Genomic DNA, 18,960 nt, shown 5'->3' on the forward strand with positions numbered 1-18,960 from the left:
GAAAAAATATTTTGCATTGCGATGTGTTGGTATTACGACTGGTTATTTTTAACAGATGTCCAAGCTATAAAAAAACACAACTTCAGACATGTATGTCGATTATATGTGTCGTTAGCGCTATCCATGTGTGAAACTCGGAAGCTTAGTTGCGCACCTAGTAAGTAATATGAAATTAATTCGCTTTACTTATAAAAAGAATTTAAAATATGCGGAGTCCATAGGACGTAACAATAAATATGATAAAAATATATATCACATACACCACCTCACCATCTCACTATATTACATAAAACTTTTCCAAATAGTTTAATTTTTATATTTATCAGAAAAGAGACGGAGTGAGGAATAATGATAGATAATATGTAATATAGACATGAAACATCATTGCTCATTTCTTCTTTGCATAACAACGAAGACTTGCAAAGAATATAAAGGATATAAAGGATTAATCATGGGAAATGGTTAAAATGGGGAGTAAGAGAAAGAATGTGGTCGAAATACGACAAACAAGTAGAGAAAAAATGAGAAAATAGATGGAGAGAGAAAGAGAAAGACAAAGAGAAAAAGAGAGAGAGAGAGAGAGAGAGAGAGAGAGAGAGAGAGAGAGAGAGAGAGGAGAGGAGAGGAGAGGAAGGCAGTATTAAACCCTTTTATCCCACGAGATCTTTTAAGACGAAAGCGTGGTCGGTGCGCATAATAGAGAAATGATTTGATTAAAATGTAAAGGAGGCACTTCTGTTTGCGCATTTCACGGTTCGCTTGTAAAAAGCATGACTCCACCCGTTAGACAGATGGCAGTCGCCGCACTCAATGGTCTGAGAAATTGGATCGCGTTTTAACTCTCTTACGTTTTAGGTTTGAGGTGTAGATACTGGTCGCTGCTTCGCAGTGAGCAGCAATATGTAGACGAGGAAAGTTCCAATATCTGAAGAAATAATGTTTTTCACTCTCTGTATTTATTTTCTTGTCTCTCACGCTTCTATCCAAATTGTAATACATTATCGTATTATACAATCTTTCTAAAATATTGCATGAAAATACACATAAGGTTATTATAATTTACATAAGATTACGCATTAAATAATGGAACACATTGAAAAATAAAATAATAACAGAACATCTATTTGTAATTACAAAATATATTTACGTTGTTTGTACAATGTAAAAATAATTATGTAATTATATACTATACTAATTACAATATATTTTGTAATTAAAAAAATTATTCCTATATACTTCGTTCTACGTATTCACTTTAGGATTCACTCTGCGTTCATATTATGAAACGAATTCGATTTTTCTATATTTAAGACAATGCTGTAATAATATGCAAGAATTCGGTTATTCAAAATAGTGCGTATGTACAATGAATTAAATTATCTATCTCCGTAACATATTGCCACGTAAGCCACTATTGTATGCTCATGAAAATGGACTAAATCATATAAATAAATTCAAGAACGCAATTTACGAATGAACGTCATCTGGATAATTCCGCAGCGTAGAATAGTAAAAAGCCAGTGGAGGACTCGTGCAGCAAATTACAGCGAGCACGCATGCTTTAAGCTAATCACAAGTAGAGTGACCGAAAGCAATTTTCGTTATGACAAGCAATTAAAGGGCTGAGTGGATGGTAATTCTCTATAAATTGTGTCCTATACCGGTGTACGTGAGATAGACCAATGGATGACTGCATCAACGAATCGAACAACGAAGATCCTCGTGGGAACTGCAACCGAAGTCCATCGGTATGCTATTTCATCAAAGATAGTTGTGGCGATGATCCCTGTGGCGATATTATTAACGAAGCTGAACAAGAGTAGTAATACAAACAGAGTAGTAATACATAATGGTATCCACGATGCTAATGGATTGACATAGAGCAGAGCTGGAGATTAAGTGCCCTTTTCGGCCGGATTTCAAGCGGTGACACCCACCGTCCACCTTGCACCGCTCCGCGCTCAGCGGCCGAGGCGACGATCGCGGATCACTCAGGCCCGTCGCTACGTAAGATGTCAGCTGGAGCGTACCCTCGTGTTTTATTACAATTATAATTTTTTCCTCCCTTAATAATCGCTTTAAAATATATATGTTTATGTGCTTTATACACACGTACATATATATATAATGTTATGCCCGCGCGTGAAAGAAATAACTCGGGATAAACTAAACGAGAAAAGCTTTATTTACAGCCAAGAAAAACGGATCTTAATCAATCTCAAAATAATCGCATGAATTCGCTTTACGTCCGTACGCCGTGACAGGACTAGAGCGACTCGACTCTACTCTAGTTTTTGTTAGTAAACAAACTCCTTGACAACGATAACAACTGTCAAACACTCTCTATATGCCTTCTTCACAGTCTTCTCCCAAGAGCGTGGGAACAACACGTTCCCCAAAGGCGTGGGAACAACACGTTCCCCAAAGGCGTGGGCACAACATAATGACAACAATGAAAAGAATGAGATAAAAGAAGTATAATTAAAGGATTATTGTAATAGATTTCCACATCACCTGTGAGGTACTATTGCTGATGCGTTTTTTTTAAAGTGCTTCCCCAGTAGGCCTACTCCACTAAATAATAAAGAACAAATACGATAAAATGTATGGCTCGGTAGGGAAACAAAATTTTAGAGCAGAAAGTACGCCGGAGAGACTCTGAGGAAATTTTCATGCGCATATTTACGTCATTCACAGTCAAGGGGTTAAGCTTATAAGACAACGCTTCTTGATGAATGATGCAATGAGTAACAGAGATTTTAAAACCTTGCTTCTTATTTGTTCAAAGAAGCCGTTTTTTCAAATCTATCATTGCTTTTGCGCTATCGGTGACTACAGCCGAACATTTGTAGAAATCAATGTCAAACTTTTGCAGAGTTTGGCTAACAGCCTTAAAGATTTCAACACCTGTTGTTCTCCCTTGCAACGATACAAAGTCTGAGAGGTCTTTGACATGTGAAAAATCGTTTTACGTACGATTCGAGCAAAAATACACAGTTGATCCATATGCCGATTATCGGTGCTCTCATAAATACATAATGAATAATACGAATAGGACGCAAATGAACATTTTAATTTCTCTTCTAAAGATGAAGCTGTATCATCTATCCGTGATTTTACAGATTTAATGGAATGCTTGCAGCTTTTTCGAAAGTCATCGAATCTCCAAATGATTCGATAGCTGCAATGACGCATTTTTTACAAATTTTCCTTCGCTAAAGAATTTAGAATTTGTGCGATGAAATTTGATATTGCATATGACTCGATAAGGGTTTTCATAGAACATTAAAAATTCTCGACACTGATGTAACTTTCTTCATGAATTAATTTTAATTCTTAAAATATATTACGTTTTTCCTCATCCACATAGTTTAAATATTCTATCAACTTATACACTCCCTGTTTACTCTCTCTGTTTACAAACACGCACAAGTCTTTTGGTATTTGAATGTGTGAACTCTGTTGCTGACCGATATGCAATTGTTTTACGGTCTGGCTGTTTCCACAGTCTGTATGAGAGTCTGCTCGTTAAAGGTCTTTAACGAGAATACAGACAGTTTCGCACTCTCATCTCAAGTTCTTTTGTGATTTCGTGTATTTGGTGTAGTCTTCTGGCTGGATTTCTTGGAACAATGGATAGGAATCAAAAGTTTAGGTAAATTTTTGATAAGGTATGGGAGCAAATTTTCTTCGCTTACATTTCCGATAGAGTCATCTGTGGGTCATCTTTTATGTGGTTTTCAACCATCACTTGTTAAAAAATATATCGTTTATAGACACTATATAATACTCTTCATTGTCAGGAGTATTCCAAATATGTGGACGAGGAAAAACAAAATTTAATTGAGGGATTAAAATTAGTTCATCAAGAAGGTCGCGATTTAAGTGTCGAGAATATTCAATCTTCTACGAAAGCCCTTACCACGTCGTTTGCAATTGCACATCTCATCGCAAAAATTTCAAAGTCGTATAGTGAAGGGGAATTTGTAAAGGAGTGCCTCATCGCAGCAGTGAAATTGTTTGGAGATTCTATAACTTTAGAAGAAGCTGCAAGCATTCCTTTAAATCGTAAAACCGTGAAATCACGGATTGACGATATTGCCTGTTCTTTAGAAGAAAAGTTGAAATTTTTATTAGCGTCTTGCTCATACTATTCTTTATGTCTTGATGAAAGCACCGATAATCGGCATGTGAGTCAACTGAGTATTTTTGCTCGAATCGTACAAAACGATTTTTCACATGTCGAGGAGCTTTTAGATTTTGTACCATTGCATGGTAGGACAACAGGTGCAGATATTTTCAAGGCTGTTAGCCAATGTCTGCAAAAATTCGATATCGATTTTTCAAAATGTTCGGGTATAGTCACCGATGGCGCAAAATCAATGGTAGGTTTTAGAAACGGGTTTATCGGACATTTAAAGCAGCGAGGTTTTACATTCCCTGTTATTCATTGTATTATTCATCAAGAAGCGTTATGTGGGAAAGATATTAAACTCTGTAACGCCATGAAAACGGTCACAAAAATTATTAATTTAATTAAAGGTGGCCAAAAATTCCTTTCTCATCGTAAATTTAAACACTTTCTTGAAGAGCATAACGCAACCTACACAGATGTTCCTTTATATTGTGAAGTGCGATGGCTCAGTGCAGGAAAATGTCTTGAAACATACTTCGCAATAAGAAAAGAGATATTCCTTTTTTTGCAAGAATATCCTACAAAATTGGACGAATTTAGGTTCTTCTTCGAAGATTTAAATTCGCTTTGCGAGCTTGCTCTCATAACCGATATAACTAATCATTTAAATATTCTAAATTTAAAGCTGCAAAAGTCCGACCAAACTATTACCCAGTTAGTTAGTTGTGTAGATTCTTTCCGTAGAAAATTATTGCTTTTTAAAAATCAATTGCAAGATAATCTTCTTCATTTTTCCCCTGCTGCCAAATTCTTTTTTAAGAACACGGCACAAATTGTAATTTTCTTAAGCAACTTAATATTATTCAATCTTTAATTGATCTATTTGATAGGCGTTTCTGTGATTTTGATAGTTTAAAACGAGATTTGATGCTCTTCAGTAATCCTCTTATCGCGCAAATCGAGGAACAAAGTCTATTTCTTCAGGAAGAATTGTGCGATTTGTAATGCGATATTTCTTTGAAATCCCGATTAGAAAAGGAGGCTGAGTTTTTAAAAATTTTAGATTCTTCTTCTTATCCACGTCTTCGAGATTTTGGTCTTCGAATTTTTTCTATGTTTGGGTCCACATATTTATGTGAATGCTCCTTCTCCAGAATGAAATTAACGAAAACGGATAAACGTTCTTCTTTAAATGATACTTCCCTTTCTTTCTTGTTGCGAGCTAGTTCTTCTAAAATGTCTTTGGATATATCATCCATAGTATAGTCTAAACGACCCTGGAAATCCTAGTTTACTTGTTCCCAAATGATCATTTACTTCTTTTCATCTAGTTTTCCTGCCGAGCCATACTTTCTATCGTAATTCTCCATTTTTTAGTGGAATAGGCCTACTGGGGAAACCACTTAAAAAAAAACGCATCAGCAATAGTACCTCACAGGTGATGTGGAAATCTATTGCAATAATCCTTTAATTATACTTTTTTTATCTCATTCTTTTCATTATGTTGTAATTATATATATATATATATATATGTATGTATGTATGTGTGTATAAAGCACATAAACATATATATTTTAAAGCGATTATTAAGGGAGGAAAAAATTATAATTGTAATAAAACACGAGGGTACGCTCCAGCTGACATCTTACGTAGCGACGGGCCTGAGCAATCCGCGATCGTCGCCTCGGCCGCTGAGCGCGGAGCGGTGCAAGGGGAACGGTGGGTGTCACCGCTTGAAATCCGGCCGAAAAGGGCACTTAGTCTCCAGTTCCGACATAGAGTATAGATGAGATCGCTAGTGATAGCAGAAATTTGCTGGCAATAATGAAATGGTACGATGTTGCTTGTAATGACAACGATTACAATGATAAGGACAGAATAGCGATGGAAGCAGAGAAAAAAACACAATTGGACAAGTTATACTTCTCTAGTTATTAATACAATTGTAACTGAACCCGGATTTTTGACAATGAAAATATCTCTTACAAAATAATTATTTATTTTGATTATCAAAAGTACAGTTATTAATAGTTTTTAATGATTTTATTAAAGAGCTTGTAGTGATTACAAGCATTTTATAGTTTAAATTTACAATGATTAAATATTTACAGAAAATTATGTAATTATAAAATTATTAATTTTTACAGAAAATTATTATAAAATTATATTATATAATATTACAGAAAATTAATAATAGTTAATAATAGTTAATAATAGTTAATAATAGTTAATAATAGTATAATAATAGTTAATAATAAATTACTATTGCTCAGTACATTTGTCACTAATGATTAATGATATTTAGTAGAGAAGATCAGGGCTAAAAGATCCCAAGGAAATGTTACTCGTGTGGTTTATTTATCAGAACATTTTGAAAATCACGAAATAATCTTTTGAAACATGGATACTTTTTTCTAAGTTTCATCCAGATTGGATTAATAATATAATTAAAAAATAGATATGATTAATTTACGAATAGCAAAATATATTTTTGAACATCTCAATATCTCGAAGTAATATTTTCCACTGCGATTAAATAAAATACATATTATTAGTTAGAATAAAGTTAAAATAAAGTTTAAAGTAAATTGATTAAAATCAAATATATGGATGGACAAAGTTGGTTCATATTTAAGGTTAGCCTAGCGGAACATTTAGTTCTAATAGTATTAGCTGTATTAGTTTTTGTACGAGCTGTTATTAGGTCATTAAGTATGAAATGTCTGATTTTGAATCAAAAATTTGGTTTATTATATTTCAGATCTCAAATAAAAAATAGTAAAATTAATTAAAGTATGCGCCTGAAGTATCGACATAGTTCTACCATCTTAACGGTAGCTTATTCATGCCAGCAGCGAAGAAGCCTGAAGAGCAAGTGACAATGAAATCGCGGAAGGCGCTTTCCACAGCTTGTTGAGAATTGAATTTTTTTTTCTTGCAAGAAGTGGTCCAGTGCCTGGAAGAAGTGGTAGTCAGTTGGTGCAAGGTCTGATGAATATGGTAGGTGGCAGAGAGTTTCCAAGTCCAGCTGCTCTAATTTGAGCAACGTTGTTGTGCGACAGTAGTAGAGCGTTGTCGTGCAAGAGGATTGGCCTGTCTCTATTGACCAATCTCGGCTGCTTAATCGCAAGCATCCTCATCATTTCGTCCAGTTGATTACAGTAGACATCCTCTGTAATCGATTGATCAGGTTTCATGAAGCTGTAGTGGACAATACCAGCGCTGGACCACCAAACAGATACCATTAGTTTTCTTTTGTGAATATTCGGTTTCGGACTGTGTTTCGGCATTTCATCTATATCCAACCATTGTGCCGAAAGCTTGCGATTGTCGAAAAGAATCCATTTTTATCACACGTAATAATACGATGTAAATATGGTTCGCCTTTATGTCGTGATAGTAAAGAAAGGCAAGCTTCGAGACGATTTCTCTTCTGACGCTCGTTTAATTTATGCGAAACCCATCTATCCAGCTTCTTTACCTTGCCGATTTGTTTCAAGCGATCTAATATCGTTGAAATAGTAACGTTAAACCTTGCTGCTAATTTACGCGTAGTTTGAGATGTATCCGCTTCCACTACAATTTTCAGCTCATCATTATTCACCTTGGTCTCAGGTCGCCCACATGGCTTATTTTCAACATTAAAATCGCCAGAACGAAACTTCTCAAACCATCGACGTATTGTGCGTTCATTACCCACATCCTCACCAAACACTTCGCTGATATTTCGAGTTGTCTGCGCTGCATTGGTTCCAGGATGGAACTCATTTTCGAAAATAACACGAATTTTTAAGTTATTCATGGTTCCGCTAAATAACATTAATCAAACATTCCCTTCATACGTTCCGCCTAAATGTTTAATACATATTAATTCGATATTCTCTTCAGGCTTCGATATTTACGTTAATATAAATAAAAACAAAAATCATTACATTTTGACTATCGGAAATATTTTATCGGATATTTTTCGGAAACACTATCGGATATTTTTCTAATTTCTCGAGGAAGATAGCAACAAAATATCTTATTTATTATGAAATAGTTATTTTAAATGTTAAAATATATTTTATGATGTAAATCATACATATTTACATATAGAGTGTACCAGAAAGATGACCCAAAGTGTATAAAAAAAAGTATCCCGAATTAACTAGAAGGGATAACGTTTTCGAAAAAAATATTAAATACAAAAGTTTTAGGATTTGAAAATGGGTACCTGATGAATTTGAACTTGACCTTTTTTCATCTCGATGGGGAAATCTTCATAGATACTTCCGCCCCTTGGAGGAGGGACGGGGGTTATGCCAGACTCTTGCCGGCTAAAACTCTATCGGGTTTACTAGACCGGGCCTTGGGTTAGAAGCTGGTAAGACTGCGCAAAACATTCTTTCACCAGTTCCTCGGCCTCGGGCTCGGTTACAAGCTCCCACCCTACTGTCGCGCCCTGAAGAAAGCGCGATCCCCGATCGAGCAGGCCGCCCACCCGGGTTGGCCACCTGGTGTTGTATTCAACACAGGGAGGGCACCCGCCCTCTCCTCCGACTCCTCTTGATGGACTGGAAGGGGGACGAAACCCAACCCCAACCGGGCTATCCCGCTCCTCCTGTGCGGATCATTCAAAGCGGGGCTAATTATCCCTATCCGCAGAGACTGAATCGCCCGTGCGGAGTGCGCGAGGAGACACAGTCTCTTCTCTGTCCGCGGACAACCTTGCGCCCCTCCACCTATACCGAACGCTTTAGGGCATAGGTCTAGTTAGGATGGGGGAGGGCGAGTCCCCCCTTGTAGCGGCCGCTACTCCCCTTCCAGTGTCGGCGAGTGGAGTCTGGTCTTGGGAGGACGAGGCCGCCTCCGGGAACTCAGAGGCAGTGACTCGTCCGGCGTCTCACCAAGGCCATCGCCATTCGGCGGGGAGCGCCTCTTGAGCCGCCTGGGCCTGCGACCAGGTTAGCACTCCCATTCGGCGACCCCTTTGCGGGAAATTACGTCCCCGGAAAAGGAGGCCGCCGCCGCCTAGACCTCATCTCTCCCAACTATGGCTCTGAAGGGCCGCGAGAGAGAGGTCTGGGTCTGGGCCACCCATTGACCAAGCAAGTTTACGGCGCTGCTGGGCCCACGTCAGACATGCGTCCAGCGTGTGCTGCGCCGTATCCTCGGGTGCCGGACAATGGTGGCACCGCGCCGTGGGCTCCTTCCAGATTCGGTGCAGATATCAGCCAAATCACCTATGACCGGTAAATATCTGCATCAGATGGAAGGACAGTCCGTGTTCTCCTGTCCATGAGGTATTCCTCCAAATAGGACCGGACGGCTTCGGTTGTCCAAGACCGGACACTCGCGGATTGGACAACATGTCCGACCACTTTGCGACTGTCTGGTCCCGAGCCTGGGACCGTAAGGCCGCCATGTCCCTGGCTGTGACCTCGAACTTTTCCCTTTGAAACTCCCTGACACACCAATAAACAGCGTGCCGCTCGGTAGCAAGGAGCTCGAGGAGTGGCAAGCCGGTTAGGGTGCTCGCTGCTGTATACGAGGTGATGCGAAACGCCCGAATCGCCCTTATAACCACTGACCGCAACGCCTGACGTAGCAGGCGGGTGTAACGGTCGGTGGCCGCCAACCTGGGCGCCTAGATAGCGCTCCGTAGAGAGCGGTCGAGCACACCACTCCGATGTAGGCGGCGAGCTCTCCACCCTAGTCCCCCTATATTGGCCATAAGATTGGCGAGAGCAAGATTCGTCTTCCGGACTTGGGGAACTAACCAGCGGAAGTAGGGCCCAAAGTCCCACTTGCCATCCAACATTAGGCCCAGATATTTCATCTGGAGCCTGGCGGGAACGCAGACGTTATCCACCCTCACCTGGGTCTCCGGTGGCGCTCCCCGACGGCTGTCTTAGAAGAAGGCCTCGGTCTTGTGAGCTGCCACCTAGAATTCCAGGCTCCGGATGGAGCCCACGACGCTGCAGAAGGCCATCTCCATACGGAGGCGGGCTTCCCCTCAGCTTTATCCCTCGGCCGCCACGAGAGTGTCGTCCGCATAGCAGACGACATGGTAGCCGGGGTAGGGAGAGGGCGGTAAGGAACACCCTGTCAAATGCGAGTTCCCATAGCAGGGGGCGAGAACCGACCCCCGTGGAACCCCGCAATGCATCACCCTGCGACCCTGGCCTCTGCCCTGTAAGGGAAAGGACAGGTCGCGGCTACAGAAGTAATCCAGCACTCGGCGGAGGTAGGCTCCGTGATACACGAGGGCGCGCTTTACCTCCGCCCAGGGGAGGAAGTTAAACGCATTGGTGATGTCCAGGGGCACTACCAGCATAACCCCCACGGGGCCCCCCACTTTGACCTCCACGGGGGCGCGAGTAAGCTCCCGGACGTGATGTAGTGTTCAGAATAGAGCAACCCGCGCGGAAGTTATACTAGTTTCCGTGAAGGTCCGGACCCTCCGTGGCCAGGTGTCGGACAAGGCGATTCGCAATGACCCTTTCCAGGAGCTTGCCCGCCTCATCCAGCAAATAGATCGGCCAATAGGCCGAGGTTGTGCCGAATGCCCTGCCCTCCTTCGGGAGGAGGACCAACTTGGGCCTCTTCCACGCTGGAAGGAAGATTCCTTCCCTGAGGCACGCCGTGAAGGCGTGCCTCATTGACACGGACAGACTTTCGTCGGCGAGAGCCAGCGCCCAGACTCGGCCAGAAATTTCATCCGGGCCCGGAACCTTGCCCTTGGCCCTAAGTTGCTTCCTGGCCTCGGCGACCTCCCATTCCTCGACCTGGAGCCCATCGTTCCAGCTCCCGTCCCTAAGTTCTGGGATGGGGATCTGAGGAAGTGCCTCCCCCACGTGAGGGAAGAGGGCATTCAGCACCCCCTCTATGACTGGTAAGTCGAGGATCTCTGTTGGCGGGTGAGTCGAGAGCCTCCGTTGGCGGGGGCGTCCACGGCCTGATCTTCCTGACCGTGCGCTTATATGGACGCTCTCACGGATCGGCGTCTAAGAAGTCCACCAGCGCCCGTTACACGCTAGCTTGGCCTTGCCGATGGCGACCTTGAAAGCGTTTCGCGCTTCACGGTAGCCCTCATTCGTCCTCGTGTATTCCCCGTGCGCTTGTGCTCGCCGAGCACGGGTGTGCAAGCACCACGCATGAATGGTAGCGCGCCGCAACTCGGCGATGTCTTCAGTCCACCAGTAGGCGGACCAACGCGCACGGGGTGGCCGAAACCTCGACATTGTGATGTCACAAGTGGACGCCACGATCTCTATCAGTTTTTCGGCCCCTTTTCGGGGTCCGAGGTCCCAACTGCCACCTAGCTCGGGTGGAAAGTGCCAGGTAGCTACAAGAACGGCCGCTTTGAATCTGTCCGCGTGAAGTTTACCGAGGACCTATTTCCTGAGAGGCATTTGTGCCCTCTGGCAGCAGCCCTACATCTACGACTGGTGAGGAGGCGCAGCAACCACAGAATATATCTGTGGTCGCTCAGGGACATAAGTTTGTGACCGAGTTTCGAAGGGGTTAATTTCTTGCTGACTGTCGATCAGTCAGTTCCTTCCAGTGGTCCCTCGAGTCTAGTTCGGTGCTATCGATAGGCCGCTTAATCCCCTCCTCTACCTCCTTCTTCATGGTTGCCAGTCGCTGGTATAGATAGGGCAGCGACACCCTCCTTTAGAACTCCTTTCAATCAACTCTTTTAGAAGGAGGGTGGGGGATGAATCCCTCCACCAATGTGGTATCCGAAGGTTGCACGTCCGGTCACTGAACCGTACGGTGATTATGGGCGTGTATACCCGTGTCAGTGGCTTTCGTAGGTTCGCTTTCCATAAAACCCCCAGTGAGCGGTGTTTAGAGGTTCAATGACACCAATCAATGGAACCCGAGGAAGGATTTTAACCAATCAGTAATTACCAACCAGTGACGTGAGTCAGGTGGTCTATGATTCCAGTGAAAGGGATCTGGTAAATATTTATTAATTTTTAATTACGCACCAGTGAGTGGTGCCAGATGGCTTTATTTATGCCAGTCAAAGGAGTCTAACAGAAAATTTTAGTTAATTTCTAATTACACACCAGTGAGTGGTGCTCGATAATTTAATTTACGCCAGTCAAAGGAGTCCAATGGAAAATATTATTATTAATTATAAAAGTGTTAACAACTTCTAAATGTTAACAACTTTTAAATTGACTGGGCTTTGTGGTGCCGAACGACATATAGGGATGAAATGAAACGTAAAATCCGTTAATGGAATAAAAATTAAACATTTATTATTGTTGATGTATATTGCGTTACTTGCTTGAAAATACATATATTATAGTATACCCGTTAGTCTATATGCCGCGCTAGACTCTGGCTCGAGGAACATAAACTATAGAATTGGCCGTGGAACTTTTCACTCTCGTGTTCATAAGATGGCGGCGGCCCGTTGAAATATGATATACCTTTGTTCTACGCTATTCCATCGACGCTACTTCATTGATTCTTACGGTAGAACAAGTTTACTAAATATACTTTCGCGTCGGGAGAGGGACAAGACGATCGAGGCACGAATTTACGTGATATTGCGGCGAAAATGATCATGCGGACAATTAAGATGACAGCTATGCTGGGCTTACCGACCGCCTAGTAGAGATACGTCTGCGACGTAACCCCTCCACCTGTCGGCGCCTCTAAACCACGCCCACCGGCGCCTGCGGATCGAGCGGAGGGAGCATGTTTTGACGGGCCATACCTCCCCATAGATAAAAACTAATCGACTTTTGAAATAAGCAAATTATGGCCGACATTATTAGGGAGCTGGCGATTCTGGCTCTTGACCAACTACTTAATTTGCATATTGCATTTGCGGAAAAACTCTACAAGCTCTGCTGGATTCGAACCTGGGACCTCTAGCTCTTGAGTCACGCGTCTTACTACTACGCTACTGCCATACCCTGATGGAAATTAGTTGTACAGGGTTTGTCAAAAGTGTGGAAATCCTTAAATAATTTTTGTAAAAATGAAAATATCAAAAAACGTATTTCGATTTTTCAAAAAAGCTACCCTATGACATGGATACCGCTCATTCCCCACCCCCTGGTACACGGGGGTAAAAGGGGAGCTGAGAATTTTAAATTGGAGTAAAGGTCGAGTGGGGGCTCATTTGAAAAGGTCTTTCCATAGCAAACACACCCTTAAAATTTTAAGTCGCTATGACCCCCCCCATTAAAAATGGCGGCCGTTCAAATTTCGAAATTTCATGCACTTAGTGTTATCCAGGATCAACTGCGTGGAAGTGGCATGAATCTGATCCCTTGTGTGTGTATGTGTGCGTGTGTGTGTGTGCGCGCCCGCGCGGGTGTGTGTGTGTGTGGGTGTGTGGGTGCATGCGTATGTGTGTGTGTGTGTGTGCATGCGTATATGTGTGCGTGCGTGTGGCTAAACAAGTGTGAATGTGTTGTATGTATTGTCGTGATAGGTTGCAAAACAGACGATTGAAAACTGTCATCTCTCTTTAATGATTCAAAACCTTTTGCTCCGTGTTTTAAAATAAATTTAATTCGGTGTGTTAAACTAAATGCCGAAAGTGGCTGCCATTTATTTCCTGACAATATGCCAATCTTTGATAAAATGCAGAAATGGCTCTACGATTCGTCTCAAAAGGTATCAAATCTATTTCATCCCTTATTCGCTGTATCAATTCTTGGACGCTTTCAAGTTTTGTTTTGTAAACCTTACTCTTCAGGTGTGCCCATTGATAATAATCAAGAGGAGTTAGATCTGGTGCCGAGGTGGCCAATCCTCTCCTCCCTCATTTCTGTTCCTTCTTCCTATCCATCGTAATAGAAAAGTCTCATTTAAAATTTGACGTGGCCCTAAACCAATATGAGCAGGAGCTCCATCATGCTGAAATCATATTTCTTCGAAATTATTTGGAAAAATATTTCGTATGGCTGGAACTATTTGATCTACAAGTAATCTGTCATACCTATGAGCGTTCAGATTTTCTTAAAAAAAAAACGGTCCTATTAAGTAGCCATCTATTATTCCACACCATTATTCATTTATTATTTGTGGATATCGTGTGTGAGTTTCCCGCACCCAATTCGAATTCTCATCTGACCAGAAACGGAAATTTTTATTATTAACTTCTCCCGTTAACGTGAAAGTTGCCTCGTCTGTAAACACAATTTGATAAGGGAACATGGGCCGGACATATATTAGTGCCATCATTCTTTCGCAGAAACCTATACGACGCTCCACATCTCCGTCTTGCAATTCTCGAACATATTGTAATTTGTATGGATGGAACTTGTTTTTCTTTAAAATTCTCCAAACGGACTTGGGAGCAATACCGTGAGTTTGAGCAGCTCTGTTAATAATAGAATTGGGACCTTCAATAAATGTCTACAGAACATCAAGTAATTTTTCTTTGATAATGGCAGGTTTCCCTGATTTAGGGCGATTGTTTACGCTACCAGTTTCTTTGAAACATTCCATTGCTTTTCAGACAGTGGACTCATTAATTCGACGATTCGGATACGACTCATTAAATAATTGAGCGACAGCAGCGTACGACCGCTCGTTATCACCCCATCCACGCATCATGAGGATAGTGATTCTTTCACGTTCCGACAATTCGCCAGCCATTTTTAAAACGTATAATTTTTAATCTGCCTAAGATCTATGAGAACTGATTTTAAGTAGCCGTGAGAACAACTGATTTTAAGTAGCCGTGAGAACAACTGATTTTAAATAGCTGTGAGAACAACTGATTTTAAGTAGCAGTGAGAACAACTGATTTTAAGTAGCCGCTTGATCCTGGATAACACTAAGTTCATGAAATTTCGAAATTTAAACGGCCGCCATTTTTAATGGTGGGGTCGTAGCGACTTAAAATTTCAAGGGTGTATTTGCTATGAAAAGACCATTCAAATGAGCCCCCACTCGACCCTTAGTCCAATTTAAACTTTTCAACCCCCTTTTACCCCCGCGTACCAGGGGGTGGGGAATGATCGGTATCCATGTCATAGGGTAGTGCTCCGTACGGCACGAGCTGCCGTGCGGAGGATCGGTTCGTGGATCGGCGCTGCGAGGCGGGCGGCCTAGCCCTCCAGGGTATTCTGGCGAGCGGCGAGGAGGCCGGTCTCTCGCGGACGAGCGCGTGGGGCTCCCGCCGGCGCCCCGCGCCTGATGGACAGTTCCGATCGTGGCCGCGACGCGGCGCGGCCCGCGATTCCGCTACCCGCAGGCAAGATTCGGCCGCCCGGCTATATAACCGGGCGCGCCGCGCCTTGTCTTTTGCCTTGTCTTCTGCCTGGCCAGTTTTGGGTAGCAAGTTGTGCTACGTTTTCGTACATCGTTGTACTGGTGATTACCGACGCGCTTCCTAGGGCGAGATCGGTCTTCCGTCTTAGATTCGAACCACTGCTCTAAACACTCTGCTGAGTTGAAGATGGCGCCGATACATCCTGCTGGGTTTGAGGCTAATGGTTCGAATCTCGTTTTGTGATCTCGTGCTCACGGCGTTGCCGTGATTTAGGAGCGACTCGACGACCGTCTCCTCGGAGCTTCAAGCTCCCTTGTTTCCCATGCGCCCGTCGGAGGCCTTGGCGATTTAGAAGCGGCTGGGTCGCTGTCCTAGAGCTTTCGCGCTCTTTCTTCCAAGTGTCCGTTGGGAACTTGGCTTTCTCGCAGGAGCGACTCGGTCGTCCTGCGAGCCAGAGCTCTCAGAGCTCATTTCCCACGTGTCCTCGGGACCCGTAGCTGGCTATTGGCCATTACGTTCGGAAGGGCAAGCCGTCCGAAACGACGGAGGTCGTTTCGTTACACGTACTTGACGTACTCCGGGTGCCGCGCATCGTTGACATCATAGACATGTGTCCTGCGGGACTTTGCGTAGGCGACGTTGTTCGCCTTATACATTGTTGCGTCGTTCTCCTGCGTTATTCCATTTACGTTTATACTGCGTTACTTCTGCGTCACTCTATTGCGTCTACTGCGTTCGTTGCGTTTTACATCGCGGGCGTCTCTGCATCGTTACGTGCGTTTCCTCCCCTCTCTCTCTCTCGCTTCGCCGCCGTCCCTGAGCGCGGTGCGTCGGCGCGCGGTGTTGCGCGTTTCGCAGGGTCTGTAGCCGCCTTCCGGGGCCCCAGACGTCAATCAGGACGACCGGTCGGTCGTTGAGCGAACTCGAGCGGCCTGGACGCAGGCGGACATCGCTCTGCGATCCAATCTTACCAGCCAGCTCTCCGGAGCTATCGTATGTTCGGTCTTGTTCCGAACAAGTAGCTTTATTGAAAAATCAAAATACATGTTTTACCGTTTTTCGATATTTTTATTTATACAAAAATTATTTAAAGATTTCTACACTTTTGACGAACACTCTATAGCCTACATACGGAAAGTTTGACATCACAGGTTTTGGAAAAACTCAGTAGGCTCTACTGGATTCGAACCAGAGAACCTCTGCCACTGGGGCTCTCGAGTCACGGCGTCTTACTACTACGTCACTGCTATACCCTGATGGAAACTAGTTATATACATAGCCTACATACGAAAAGTATCGACGTCACTGGTTTTGGAAAAACTCTGTAGGCCCTGCTGGGGATTCGAACCTGGGACCTCTGGCTCTTGAGTAACGCGTCCTACCACTACGCCACTGCTATACCCTGATGTATCCTGAAACTAGCTATATTGCTTACATACGGAAAGTACCGAGGTCACAAGTTTTGGAAAAAACTCTGTGGTCCTGCACGGATTCGAACCAGGACCCTCTGGTTCTTAAGTTAAACCGTCTTACCACTGTGCTACTGCTGCTCTCTGGTACAAACGGGCTTCACGATGTACTCCTAGAAAAGGGTAAGGTGTGTGTGTGCGTGCGTGCGTGCGTGCGTGCGTGCATGCGTGCGTGCGTGCGTGCGTGCGTGCGTGCGTGCGTGCGTGCGTGCGTGCGGTCGTCCCTGCATGGGCGTTCTGTGTAAAAATCCTGTAGGTCCTGCTCGAATTCGAAACCTGGGTCCACCGGTTCTGGAGTCTTATGCACTACGCTACTGCTATACTTTGATGAATACTAGTTATATTGTATTAGGTGTACAAATGAATAAGCCAAATTATTTTAAGCAGTTATGAAATCAATTTCAAATTGAATAGATTTTCCCGCACTTTTGCGATTATACAATGTTAACACATAGCTATTAAAAGGGACATATAGTTTGGCGAAAGGTCCAATATAACCTTCAAAAGTATTCAGTTCAGTACAGTCGAAAATGGCAACAGATAAGGTGCATATCCGGCACTGCATTCTTTATGAATTCCAACAAGGAAAAAATACTGCAAAAGCGTGCGAATCGATTTGTTCCTTTCTCAGCGAAGGTGTTGTATCGTACGATGTGTGCGCATTTTGGTTTAAGCGGTTTAAAAGCGGTAATCTCAGTCTAATCGACAAACAGTGCCCTGGAGGCCCTCGGAAGTACGATGATGATGATTTTGAACAACTGCTCGCTGAGAATTCGGCACAAACACAAAAAAAGCTTGCAGAACAGTTGGGAGTAACGCAGCAAACGATTTCCAAACGCCTACATGAGATGGGAAAGATCCAGAAAGAAGGAAACTGGGTTCCGCATGAACTTACTGAAACCAACAAAAATGAACGAATGGCAGCGTGTCTTTCTCTTCTCAATAAGCAGCGTCGAAAGTCTTTCTTGTGGAAAATCGTTACGGGCGATGAGAAATGGATACTCTATGACAGTGCCCGGAATTACTTGCATGATCGGGCCGATTTCTGAGAGCTACGCCTCAGAAATCGGCCTCAAATATGGGCAACACTTTTGTAAGGTATGGGAGCAGGATTTCTTCGCCTTAATATCCGAAGAAACAGTATGTCTTTTATGTGGCTTTAAACCTTCATTTATCAAACAGTATGTCTTTTATGTGGCTTTAAACCTTCATTTATCAAACATTATGTAATACAAAGGCATTATAAAACTAAACATTTTAATGAATACGCGCAATATGTTGGTATTGAAAAATATAATTTAATCGAAGGTTTGAAATTAGTTTATGAACAAAGTCGAAATTATTATATAAACGTAAACGACGGTTCCTTATCTGAAAAAGCTCTTGTGGCTTCGTATAAAATTTCTCATGTGATAGCGAAACATTCAAGACCATTCTCCGATGGCAACTTTGTAAAAAATTGTATTGAAGCAGTCAATGCATTTGGAGGTTCCTTAGATATTAAAGATGTTTGTAGTATTCCTCTCAGCGAGAAAACTATTGCGTCGAGAATCGCGAATATCGCGAGTTGCATAAAAGACAAACTACAATCTCTCTTGGCAACCTGTTCTTATTATTCTCTATGTCTCGATGAAAGCACCGATAATCGACACGTGAGTCAATTAAGTATTTTTGCTCGAATTATACAAGCAGATTTTTCATGTGTCGAGAAGCTCTTAGATTTCGTCCCTTTGCATGGCACAACGACAGGTGCCGATATTTTTACCGCTGTCGAAGCAACTCTTCATAAATTTCATATCGACTTTTCCAAATGTTCAGCTATTGTTACTGATGGTGCAAAAGCAATGACTGGCACAAAAATAGGATTATTCGGTCAATTAAAACAACGAAATTTAACAATTCCTATGATCCATTGCATTATTCACCGAGAAGCATTATGCGAAAAAGCTGTCAAAATATGCAACGGAATGCAAATGATAACGAAAATCATTAATTTCATTAAAGGTGGTCACAAATTCCTGTGTCACCGAAAATTTGAGCAATTTCTCGCAGATCATAACGCTGCCTATACGGACGTGCCACTATATTGTGAAGTCCGTTGGCTTAGTGCTGGTAAATGT

At 42.8% G+C, this 18,960-nt stretch overlaps 1 protein-coding gene and 1 pseudogene across 1 annotated transcript; both read right to left on the reverse strand.

The window, feature by feature from the left end:
• Positions 1-6,955: 6,955 nt before the first annotated feature.
• On the reverse strand, positions 6,956-7,937 carry LOC109504520 (histone-lysine N-methyltransferase SETMAR-like; annotated as a pseudogene).
• A 2,617-nt stretch (positions 7,938-10,554) lies between these two features.
• LOC105190406 (uncharacterized) lies at positions 10,555-11,752 on the reverse strand. The gene is made up of 3 exons (XM_011153162.1): positions 11,661-11,752; positions 11,151-11,488; positions 10,555-11,009 (listed from the first exon to the last, which is right to left on the reverse strand). The coding sequence occupies exons 1-3, from the start codon at positions 11,750-11,752 to the stop codon at positions 10,555-10,557; spliced, it is 885 nt and encodes a 294-aa protein (XP_011151464.1).
• Between the last annotated feature and the right edge of the window lie 7,208 nt (positions 11,753-18,960).

Source organism: Harpegnathos saltator, unplaced genomic scaffold, assembly GCF_003227715.2.
Source record: "Harpegnathos saltator strain DR-91 unplaced genomic scaffold, Hsal_v8.6 scaffold8, whole genome shotgun sequence".
Taxonomy (NCBI): Eukaryota; Metazoa; Arthropoda; class Insecta; order Hymenoptera; family Formicidae; genus Harpegnathos; species Harpegnathos saltator.

Coding starts and splice junctions, on each gene's coding strand:
- LOC105190406 (XM_011153162.1), bottom strand. CDS start 11,752: ATGAAGAAGGAGGTAGAGGAGGGGATTAAGCGGCCTATCGATAGCACC. Junction 11,489..11,660: donor AAGGAACTGACTGATCGACA/GTCAGCAAGAAA, acceptor TCACGCGGACAG/ATTCAAAGCGGCCGTTCTTG. Junction 11,010..11,150: donor CGGCAAGGCCAAGCTAGCGT/GTAACGGGCGCT, acceptor TCGACTTACCAG/TCATAGAGGGGGTGCTGAAT.